Source organism: Plasmodium malariae (genome assembly GCF_900090045.1).
Source record: "Plasmodium malariae genome assembly, chromosome: 14".
NCBI lineage: Eukaryota > Apicomplexa > Aconoidasida > Haemosporida > Plasmodiidae > Plasmodium > Plasmodium malariae.
In genome coordinates, this window is record NC_041788.1 from 328,721 (window position 1) to 342,508 (window position 13,788).

General features: G+C 20.2%; 1 protein-coding gene and 1 pseudogene across 1 annotated transcript, besides 1 other annotated feature; both read left to right on the plus strand.

Moving 5' to 3' along the window:
• Positions 1–1,114: 1,114 nt before the first annotated feature.
• On the plus strand, positions 1,115–2,842 carry PmUG01_14015000 (PIR protein; the record flags this gene model as incomplete). Its single annotated transcript, XM_029007697.1, has 3 exons — positions 1,115–1,141; positions 1,283–2,554; positions 2,678–2,842. 3 exons carry the CDS (start codon positions 1,115–1,117, stop codon positions 2,840–2,842), a joined length of 1,464 nt encoding a protein of 487 aa, XP_028864060.1.
• A 3,843-nt stretch (positions 2,843–6,685) lies between these two features.
• PmUG01_14015100 lies at positions 6,686–9,281 on the plus strand (annotated as a pseudogene).
• Positions 6,686–9,281: a sequence feature (STP1 protein, pseudogene).
• Positions 9,282–13,788: the final 4,507 nt, after the last annotated feature.

Sequence of the window (13,788 nt, forward strand, 5' to 3'; positions counted from 1 at the left end):
TATAAATGAGATATCATAAAATTCTTGTGAATCTCACAAAACTATAATTATTCTTTTCATAGCACTTTTATATCCTGAACATAATAAAAACAATATTTGGCATATATTAAATCTTTAATTTATATTATATCAGTTCATTTTAATATTATCATAAAATAATATTTTTATTATGATAAATATATAAAAGTGTTCAATCTTCCTTTTTTTAATAATATTTTTTTATTTTATAATTTAATGTAATATTTTTTTTTCTTTTTATACTCGTATTTTTAATATTTTACATACATAAAAATCTATATATTATTTAAAGATAAACATAATGCAAATAAAAAAAAAAAATAATAAATAATATTATATTATATATAATGCATGGAAATTTAAGGAACCATTTTCTTATAATAAATTCATTCCTAATTCAAGTAGCACAATTACAATTGTTAAACATTTTCTAGTAATTATTATTTTTTTATCTAATTTAAAACCATTTATTTTTTATGTTTCATATATATTCCTTATATTTTACTTCTGTCACATTTATATAAAAAAATTTTTACGTAGTTATTCACATAATTTTGATAAAAAAAAAATATATAATACAATAACATCCACAAGAGTTTCTATAGAATAATTATATTAAAATATCACTACACATAAAATCCATATAATTGTTTATAATGAAGAAATAATTATTAATCGGAAATTTATATATAGACAATATATTTAAAGGAAAAAATGGATAAATACATATATTAAAAGAATAAAAAAAAAAATTTTGTATTATGTAACTTTTTAGCAGGATAAATAAAATATTTACAAATAATATATTAATATTTAATACTTTAGTTTTTGCAGTATAATTGTAATCTTGTTATTCATTTTATTCGTTTGAAAATTAAAAACTAATATATTATTAGATGAAAGAGATGTTAAGGAATATTAATCTTTAACAAGAATTATCTAATATCTTCAACTAACAAATATTTATATATTTTGAAAATTTTATATAAAAAAATACATAAAATATCATTAATTTTTATATTTTTATTTTTATATATTTTCAAATGAATATTTAATGTGATGACATTTTTTTTTATTTTACATTTCTCAAATAAATATGTCAACTACTAATGATAATTCATGGGTATATATCAATTATTATATAAAAATATTATTAACATCTTACAATTTTAGTATTACATGCTAATGAAATAAATTTAGAAACACTTCTATAATAAGAAATTATAAATTTACATCTAATTAATTATCTCCGTTTCATTTTTAGGATAAAATTTTAGTAGGATCACCTTCATATAATATATATAAAGAATTTGATAGTGAAGTTAAGGAAGAGATATATAATAAATATTGTATTGAATTCAATAATCAACAAGATGAAATAAGTAGACAGGGATGTAGCCTTTGTAAAAAAATTGCAAGAAATGTAGATAAATTATCTAATTACCTCAAAAACATTGAGTATACTCCTCAATGTTCACACTATAAATATTGGGCATATCATAATATAAAAAAAATTTTAGGAGATAATATAGAAAATGAGAAAGCCAAACCTTTAATTAATAAACTATTACAAGCTCAAAATAGTATGAATAAAGATTATTACTTATATTACTGTCAATATAGCTTTGGTGATAATATTTCACAACGATTAAACGATAAGATAAATGAAAAACATTTGCATGATTATTTCAAAAATTATGATAGTATTAAAAAATCTGATACTTGTAAAAATGTTAAACCCGAGGAATATGAAAAATATCTTAATTATATTAATAATTTATATAATAAATATAGGTCAGAGAAGGAATGTTGTGATGGATCATGGCAGTATGAGTGTTTCGATTATTTTAACTGTTCTGATGAGTTTGATCCTAGTAAACTCTTATCTTCATTAACATCTAAGGGAAATAAAGACTGTGATAACTTAAAAATATTTGAAAAACCATTAACATTCTTTAATTCAGATAATTCTGAGAGTTCCCAAATAGATATTAAAAATTCAATATATCATGTTAAGTGTACAGATATTCCAACTGATAGACTTGATAATAACAAACTCATAGGAGGAACAATTAGATGTCATGTTCTTCCATCATTTCCAGCATCTCTTAATAATCGTTCTTCATCATTTACTCATCGTCCTCCTGAACATGCTCCTTTTACGATAGATGGACATATTGTAACTCCTGTAACTACAGAATTACAGCGTGATAACCAAGTATCAAGCGGAAGCTCAAAACAACAAAATTATTCATCCAATTTACATGCATCAGGTGTAATTAAAGATAAGAGTGCTGAAAAAGATACTCCGTGTGAAAATCCACAATTAGCAAGAGATGAATCAGGAGCCTGTATAGAACCAGATGTACGTAAAACTAATACTATTGGAGTAAAATTGAACGTGTTCGCACCAGGAAAAACAATTATAATCAGACTAAATCCTAATTCTTATATGTACAAAAACAATTTTTTTCGCGTTGGAATCGCATTTACTCTCATAGCGGGAATAATTTTCACTATTTTACTTTTTTATAAAGTAAATGAATGTTCCTCAATAGAATCCCACATATATTAATTTACTATTTTTAATTTTTATAAAATTTTATAATTACAAAAAAAATATATTCAATATATTCTTTATTATTCATTTTTATATTAGTTTACTCCCTTCGGAAGATGTTTTCATAAAAAAGTACCAAGGAAAAAAAGAATTGACGATTATTATGATGATCCGTATATGCGTCAGTTTATTATCCGTGCTCCAAAATCTGGCAAAAGAAGAACAGGTAATAGGGGTTTACAATTCTCTTATTACTCTAGGTGAAATATTGCTTATTGATTACAAATAAAATACAAAATCTTTTAAAAAAAGAATCCTGAAAAGTGGACATAAGGAGGTGATACTCGTACTAATATTTAGTAATAGAAAAAATATAATAAAATGAATTATATTCAAATAATACATAAAACAAATCTATTAAGCATACTTTCAATAACTGAAGAATCTCCCAACCATATTAATTATGTATTATTATAACTTTGTAGTAGAATGTATAAAATGAAAAAAAATTGCATACATAGGTATCAAAAAAATTTAATAATGAATAAAGAAAAAAAATTTTTTAATCTAAGGAAAAACGAAGATATCTTTGGTAAATTTACATAGAAATATTTTTATTAAAGAAAATAAACTTTTTTAGGAATTATGTTTGTAATTTTAAATTTCTCTGCATATTCCATTTTTTATTTAAATTTAATAATTAAAACTCATTAATTTATTTAGTTCCTTGTTTTTCATTTTTTTTTTTTTTAATCTTCTATTTATATAATTATGTGGTAAACTTAAAAAATATTTATTCTATAAAACACCAATAATGGATTTTCCATAGATACACTTAAACAACATTAAAAGTTTAAAAAATCTTTATGAATTACGATAATATAATATTTACAATAATATGAAATTTTATCATTTTAACAATTAAAATTTCTATAAAGTGGACGTAGCTTTTTTATTTTTGAAAAATAAGCATAGTTTTCTTAAAAAATAGTGTAAAATAAAATGAATTAAGGTTTAATTAAAAGAAAAAAGAAAAATTGAATTATTATTTCAATGCATTAATCTAATTACTCAAACCTTTTTGATATTATAACAAACAGAATTAAGGATATTTCCATATAAAACATAAAATCCATATTATTTGTAGAAATTGTACATAAGACGATTATCTATAATACATTAAAAAATATATTATTTTTCTTATTTTATTATGTATATAAAAATTATGAGGTATTTTATTAAAAAATATATTTGAAATATTAATAGGCAATTAAATTCATTTAAATGATTATAATATTATAATCTAATCGAGCTGTATTTTTAATATTACACATAAAAAAAAGCTTAGGAATTTTTTTAGAAAATATTTATATTTGAAATATACAATAAATATTCCTTTTTTCATATGTAATAACTTTATTTGATACATGTATATATTTAGCATATTCACTATGAAGTAGCAGTATATAAAATATATCCTTAAATATACATTAATTGAATATTATAATAATGTTGTTCAATTATTTCATTAGTAGCTAACAATAAAAACGATATTAATATATTTTATATCACTTAATTTGGATTTCATTATATAATTTTATTTCTAAATTGTTACAAATATAAAAGTATTCTTCTGTTTATCTCTCTATCTTTTCATACTAATGAATTTAAACTTTTTTAAAATATATTTTATACTAAAAATAAAATTTCTAATTCATTTTTTTAAGGTCCTTTTTCTGTATTTTTAATAAAAAATAAACCAAAGTATGAGGAAATCTTCATAATTATAAAAAAATGAAATACTATGATCATATGGTTTAAATGGTACAGAAATTAAAGGAAATAAATTATATTAATAAGCGCATGAAAAAAAATTATTAAATAGCGCAATTATAAATAGTAACATCTTCATGATAATAACTATTTTATCCTAATTTTAAAGCTCTTACTTTTTACGTATTATATTTAAACTTCAGTTATATTATTATTTCATGTATATATATTGAAAATTTTAATATACTGTCTCTGCTTATTTAGGTAAAATACTTATACTATAACTCCTAAAAAATGAGGAATAGAATAATTATATATTGTACTTCTAAATATCAAAATCAAATAATTTTCTGTGGAAAATAAATTTTTGTTATATAAAAATGTACATATAATGTATATATTATGTTAAAATATATATAAATTTGTTATATATATCTTTGAAAACAATTATTATTCAGTTATTTCCGCATTATTTTAAATTCTGAAGAAATCATATTTTGCTTTATGTTGCTATATTCGCAGACTCTATGGTACATTTATTAAATACTATGCTTTTTCAAATATGTAAAGTATTAAAATATGACTATTTAAATATATAATATCGCAAAAAATTAAAAATTATTTTATACATATTCCCCCAATATTGATATTAATTAATTCATATTAAATAGAAAGGGGATATAATGTTAATGATTAAAGCTGTAAGAAGTAGTAGATCAAGGAACAAAAAGATTTCATAAAATTAATATTCAAAAATTAGAAATATAAGAAAATAATTATTCTTTAATACAATAGTTTGATTCGACATAGCTATAATAAATAATGGTTTATATATATATATATATAAATATTTACAAAATATTATTATCAGTTGATATGAATAATTATTTTTTATTTTTCTCACCATAATCTATCCCTTATGTATTTGTTTCTAATAAAGAATTAAAATTAGAAATAATATATATTTACAGCATAACAGAATAACCTACTCTCTTGGTAATACATAAAAATTCTTTTATTATTTTTAATTATTCATATAATGTCTTAAAAAGATATATAAAGTAATACATGAGCTTTTTTAGTTTCTGTGCTAAATAAATATATTTTAATACTGTTGAAAATATGTTTTTAAATAGTTGTACAAAAGCAGAAAAGAATAATAAAATAAATGAAAACTTTTTTAATATATTGATTCTAATTTAACTATAAATAATTACAGAAATATAATTATGAGACTTCAATGCTTTATTCATTATTTAACGTAGTATATTATGACATTTATATGAAATTATAATATTATTAATTTTTTATTACAATGTTATAATATATTTTGCATTATTTTAACCATATAGAATAATTAATTTTTTTATAAGTAGATCCTAATAATTTTTTTTATTTTGAATGAGCCGTCAAACTTATTTAAAATAATTAATATACATATATACATACTTTATTAATTAAAATTTATATCCAATGGAATCATTCATACACAAAATTCGTAATAAACATATAATGTAAAACATGTATCAATTATTAATTAAACTACATTAAAACTATTCAATAAAATAATGTAAACCATAAATAATTAAATTTTAGGTATGTGATATACATATATATAATATTAAGTATTATAACTACAATTCAAAGGTATGTACACTCCACAACTATATGGACAAATTAGAATAATTTATATATTATTACTTCTATTCTCTATAAACGAAACAGTAAATATAAAAAAGTGTTAACATTATAATTATATCAATATAATGGATTGCATCAAAAATAAAGAACAAATTAACATAAAATAAAATAAACCAGAATCAGTTCTAACATTTATTTGCTTTATAGATCATTTTCGAAAAAAACAAAAAAAATTTTGAAATCATTTCAGTAATACAACTAATAATAGTTATATTCATGAGTCTATATTGAGAAATATAAGAAAAAAAAGAGACACATTATAAACAATTATGATAATTTTATAAAATAATTTTTATATCACTTAGTAATATTATTTATATGTAATTTTTTATTGTTAGTTATTTGGCTGTTTACTTATAAAGCGAATATTACTTTTATATAAACATGTATATATATATATATAACTGTGATTTTATGTTAAAATATAGTTAGAACATATATCCAGTTGTAATATATTTATTTACAGTAAAAAAATATAAGAAGAATGTAGAATGAAATAATGATATGTTCAATTATTTTATAGTTTTATAAATTCTTATATACTTTATAGTTTTATAATTTCTCTTAATATGTATTAACATAAAATTAAACTTCTGAAAAATCAGAAGATATAATTTAGTATTTTTCTTTCAGATGGTTATTTGTAACGATTTGGAGAAATAGTATTCTGTCATTATGAAAGGGGTAAATTTTATTCATTCTTAATATTCCTAAATTTATACATATATATATATATTTTTATTATGATAATCAATGCTGTAATATAACTAACATTAAAATGAATGCTTAAATAATTCTTAATAATTAATTTTAATTTAGAACTACAGTGGATTAGGTTTTGGAGAAGGAGAATATATTAAGAAACCTCGATTTATAGAGGTTAATGGTTATGTTCGTAAAGAAATTACTTCCTTACATAAACTGCATGATAAAGAAAAATTTAGGGAAAAGTGCTTATCATTGGCTGATTATTTAATTAAGGCAAAAGATAAAACTCCTGAATATGTTAGCCAACCACAAAACTGGGAGCAAGTACTTTATAATTATTTAAAAGCTCCTTTTAATAATATCACTAATTATGGCGGATGTCCTTTAATTTTATATCAGAATGATAAAGAATTGTTAAAATTATCATATGAAGTACAAAATTTCAGTGAACCGAATTAAAAATATATAGATGATCTAAAGCTCTTTAAAAAAGGGGATATATATGAATTTGATAGTAATAGTGATTGTATAAGTAAATGTAATGAATATAAAACGTGGTTTGAAAATAGAAAGATCATTTTTGCTAATAATAATAGAACTTTCATTAATAGCCATTACAAAACAAAAAATACCCAAATCAAATTTCCAACTGGAAAAAATTGTAATGCACTGAATACACATACATTTAATAAAGTTCCCCAATGCTTATTTTTGGATCTCTCTCCAAGTAAAAAAACTACACATCACAAACACGAAAAAGGTAAAATAGAAAGAAACTATCAAACTTCAGAAACAAGTCAAACATCAAATAAAGATCTAATAGCAGAAAAAGGTCAAAATTCAGAAAACTCTTCTGATTATCAAGAACCAACTCAAAAGGATAAACATGCTGAACCCCCAGGTAATAATGAACAACAAAAAGAACCTCTTCTTAAGAATCCAGCTGCACAAACTATAATTGATAAAGATGTAGAGCCTCAACCTGTAGTATATTCCAAAATTTCTCAAATTTCACAACAAGAATTATCACCTGGTGAACCAGTTAACCAAAAAAATTCAATTTCCTTAGTATCCTATAAGAATGAAATTTCTGTGCCACCTAATAAAATAACTTCTCCTGAATTACCTGTACCAACTACAGTACCAATAACTCCAGGTACTACTAATAACTTTTAATTTTCTTTTTTTTTAAAGTAAACATAATAAACAACATATACTTTTTAAATACAGTTAAATTTCCAGAAGAAAATTCACTTAGAAAAAACATATCATCTTTTATTATAAGCTTTCTAGTTATTATTGTATTTTCTCTTTTTATTAAAGTAAAATAAAATTTAAGCATTAAACATGCCATAAACATTAATTACTGTAATAATTTAATTTATAAACATATTTTTTTATATTATAGTACGCTTTAATAGGGTTACAAAAAAAAAAAAAAAAAGGATAAAAATATTTCAAGTGAAATTCCTGAGAATACTAATACCTTCACATACTAGCGGAAAAGGTAAAATATTAACTAATGATAATATGGAACATCCTATATATGACTAAGAATAAATCATAAAAAAAATAAAAATACAAGAAGATAGAATGATAAAAAATGTAAATATATCAAAGAGTGCAAAAGATAAAAAAAAACTACTATAGAAGTACATATGGAAGTACTGCAAAAATACAGGGCTAATGTATTCGAATTTAACAAAGAAGAACTTTCAGCATTATGTCTTGATCAATTCACAAAGGAATAACATAATTCATTTACTAATTTAACAAAGAGTGAACTAATGAAGCAAAATATTAAAAACATAAATGATATTGAAAAACACGAAATTCTATGGAATAAATAGGTAGAAAAACATGGAAATCTTTCGGAAAAAATTAAAAAAAAAGATTGGTTTAATAATTTGAAAAATGAATGGAAAAAAGAAAAAGCTTACGTAAAAGAAATTGAAGAACTAAAAAAGGTATCTTCGAATAAAGAATGCAAAGTTATACTTTCATTAAAAGAAAAAGATATATGGAAACAGTGAATATCAAAAAAGGGTATAATTATAAAACAATATTTGAAACAAGGATGGTTCGACGAATTGAAACAGGATTTGCAGAATATGTCAGATAAATATGAAAATGATGAAGCTAAAAATAACATTTCGCTGATAAATATGGAAGAATTAAATCACAAAGAAAGTCATGAAGAATTATATAAATTTATTAATAAAAAAATACTGAAAAAACTGTGTATATTAGTACTTATGATGGTATTAGAAGAATGCAGAAAAGAGGAGTATATAGAAAATAAGGAAATATATTTCGATATCTCCTTAAATGAATGCAAAGTAGAAGAAAATACAGATGCAAAATCACAGACCACAGAAAATGCTATTAAAAATACTATGATATTTGCAGAAAGAAATAAAAATAGTGAAATTCATGACTATATTGGGGAAACTTATTCAAAGAAGAAACGAAAGCTTGGGTAAAAGAAAATGATATATGTGTAAATTCCATAGATAATTAGAATAATTCACAAAAATAAATCTTAGAAATTGATAATAATATGCTCTAAATATATTCTAACAAAACATCTAATTAAATCTATATTATATGGATGAAACAGATAACTTGAATTTCTAATATGCAAAGGAAAGGAAAAAGAATTACGTAAAATAATGAGTAAAATAAAATAGAAAGGCTAGCATAAAACATGAATTATAAAATTCAGTTATTTAAAAAGTTAAAATGTAAAAATAAGAAACCTAAAATAGAAATAGAAAAGGAAAAACAGATATATCGAATATTTATCGTAAATTCTTATTATACTTTTAACAAAACTTGATATAGTAAAAAATATGCATTGTACTAACCTTTACCAGATTTATTATTTGAAGTTAAATTCTATTTAAAAAAAATAACAACTTATATACATAAAAATAAAACAATACTGTAAATACAATTCTTGTTTTATAATATATTTTTTTAGTTTATTATTACACTAAATGAATAAAATATATTTTATATATTTATTATATATTATTTTATATAAAATGTAACTATAAGATATATATATACACTTCCATTATACAATGTAGAAAAAACAGTGCTCTAATATTAACACATTCACAAATTATAAATTAAATAACTATATAATATGTATGAACTATCCATAAAAAAATAATATATTTTTTTTATTTTATTTTTTTTTTTAAATTATCATTATTAATTTGAAGTAATTACTGATTATTAATATCGACTATATTTTTAAACTTCTATAAAGTAATATTAACACTTTACATAATATGTTTATAGAAAATGATAAAAAATAGAACACATATAGGTATTTATCTACATATAATTATGCTACTGCAACAAAAAAAAAATTTATTTTACAAATAGAAAACTTTCATTATTATATATACATATATCGCATTTTTAGAAGTATATTATTATAAAAAAAAAAAAAAAAAGATAAAAGAAACAATTTCGACATATTACCTATTAATATATATTTACAATTAATTTATTAATTTAATAATTTAAATGGATAAAATATATACGTATATGTATGTATATATACAGTAAACTTATTAATAAATTTTCAATTAAATGTATATTTACTTAATTTTTGAAAAATTCACTTTACCACACTTTTGTGCTCAATAAAAAATTAATACGTTGCCCAATCATTTCGTATAATTTCAATTATTTCTAACAAATTATTTTGTAAATTAAGGTAAATATTTCTCATTAAAATATATACTTTATATTATATATCTTGCAAAACATTTTTTATGGATTAAATATTAAGTTTATTTATTTTGAAATAAAATATGTATATATGCATGCAACAACATATATTAACTTCATTCAATAAAATACAAAATTTTAAGCAATTATTATTAATTTAAAGAGAATTATGCACTTTTTTAATTACGTCAACACTAATTATTCTATATTACAATGTAAAAAATTGAAATACTCTTTTTTTATTTCAAAGGTAAATAATAACGTTTCAATAAAATTATACGAATGATTCCTTTACATATTAATTCTAATTTACAAATATATATATTACATAAGAATATATTTACATACATAAATATTTAAATATATATATATAATTACATAATAATTAATTAAGCTTAAACAATTCTTCAGACTACAAATTTGAAAACATTAAAACCTTCGAATCCACAAAAAATAACAACATATTTTATACTGTTTCGTACCAAAAATGAACATACTTGTAAGGATATTTATATCTAAGCAGTTTTGTACTGGATTAATAAAAATACAACGAAAAAAATTACAGTTATTCGTATGAAAAGTTACAAAAGTAAATATATTCCTTATTATTCATTTTAATATTTCTTCTTCATAAATCGTTTGTTCTTTTTAATTTTTATAAATGTGCAAGCATACCCTAACGTGAAAACTACAGATAATAAATAGAACACCAGAAAGAATAGTACTATATCAATAATACCATCTGTTATTTCAAAATATAAATGTTTCAATGGTAAAAATTCCCTCCACGAGAAAAAGAAAAAAGGTAAAAACATAAGTAATATGTACTTCCTACATATTGCATTTCTGTGATTTTTATCACTAACTGAAGGTTATTTTCTAATAAAATCTATGTAATCATGATGCTTAAATAGCGTTTTTTCAAAATGGGATAATTTTATTCTTTTAAATACTAATTATTTATGTCCCTTTTATTGTTTTTTAATTCTTTCCTTACAAAAAGAACTACTTAATCATCTGTTTTTTCTTATGTTTTACTATTCTTTGATTGACATATATTTTATCCGTTCTCTTTATTATAATGTTTTGGGTCTTTCCAATCGACCATATTTTAATCATTATTTCCCTCATAAAACTTTATTTATCGATAATTTCTTTTATATATATTTCTATGAAGCTTATTCTCCCCTACAATTTTATTAGATATACCCTAATAAAAATAACAGAAGAAATATTTATTGTTCAGTGGTATAAATAAAATAACGGTTAGAAATCAATAACTATACAAATATAATTATAAATTATGAACAACTAAAATGTCCTTAAATAGTATTTACAAACTACGCCATTATAAAATAAACATATCAAAGTTAAACGGATAAAGGCACCTATTTTATTAAAAAACAGAACATAATTCTTTGTTCCATGATATATAACATTAAAATTGCAATATATTCAATAAGAAAACTATTAACGATAATTTATATATATAATGATAAAGTATACTATATTTATTTTTTAAACATTTATTTTATTATTTTATATTTCTCCATAAACATATTAATAATATTCATATAACTATAATGTCTTTTACAATATAGATAAAAAAAAAAAAAAAAATACTTTATATGAAGACTTCCATCTACTCATTTTTCATTTGAGCTTTGATGATTATTATAAGTTAATAATTCAATGAAAAAAATTTTAAAATTTATACAAATCCATCTTTATAAACTCATGTTCACTGATACATTTATAAGTTTCTAAAATATCTCATGCTAAGTTAAAAATATGAAATTACCTAGTTACCAATTGTTAATACTCTATATGTTGAGCTTTAAAAATTGTTATAAAATACATTTAAAAACCTTTTATATAAAAAAATATTTTAAAAGAAATTAAAAAATATACATTTCTTTATAAAGATTTTTTTTTTTTCATAATATTATTATATAAGTAAACATAGTAACACATGAAATAGAAATCACAAAAAACAAAAAGATACAGTTAATTTTATACTGTGATATAAATTTTTTTTCCTATTAAAAATGAATATATATATACAATTCTTAATAATCCATGTCATTCCTTTGTAAAAATGAGCTTCATAAAATTTAATTGGTTCTCTATCAAACAGTAATTTTTATTTATAATATTCTTCAATATAAAATATGCATAAATATTATAAATATAAATTTGAATATTTTTATAGAATTTTGCTATATACAATATGAACTAAAAATATATAAATAATATTAATCTTGTTATATTTAAATTTTTATTACCATGATTATAAATATTATAACGGAGAATTCTTCAACAGTTTCACATTTAATAGCTTATAAATCAATAGATAAATGATTAAGAATATAAATGTAGCTTAATTGCAAAATAAAGGAATTATCAATATACTTAACATCGATAAATAAAACATATACTAAAAATAATGTTTGCTTCTATATGTATTTATAGAGAACAAAATTTGATACATTAAAAAATAACATATAAAGTACGCATATAAATAATTATGTCACAATGATATATTTATTTCTTATATAATTAAATATTTCATATATATACGAGAATACATTTGTTAGTTCCTATAATATCGTTGCAAATCAATAAACACAAAAGGACATATTTGTAAATAAACCAATATTAGCATCAATATACTTTTTTAACCTTTTTTATAATGTTAGAAAAGGGGAATTATTCACTTCAAAATGTTGGTAGTTCATAACATATATTTTAAATATTTTATAACATCTTTAATACCCTAATAACAGTATTCTTACAATATATATAAACAAATATGCATAATAACACAGATATATAAAAAAATTATTTATATGCATTTTTTCAATTATTCCAAAAAAAAGGATTTTTCTTTTCCCATATTCTTAACTGAAACATCATATAAATAATTCAACTTTAGAAGATTATTATGATTACAAAAGAATAATATCATTTATATATTGACCGTTAATAATCTATTAATCGTAGATGATTTGTACAATCACTTCAATAAAAAAAGATAAAAATGGGAATATAATATATATTTATAACTCTTCCTTATAATGTATGTTTAAGTAATTCTCATTAATTTGACTTAAATCCATAAATTAAGTAAGCAAAATATTAAATGTACTCATCCATTATTGTGGTACAGCAATGTTTAATCCTGAAAATTAGTAACAGAATATAAATAAGTTATATAAAAAATAATGTCCTTTTACATATTTATTACTTCTTATGTAAATCATTCAAATATTTAAACATGC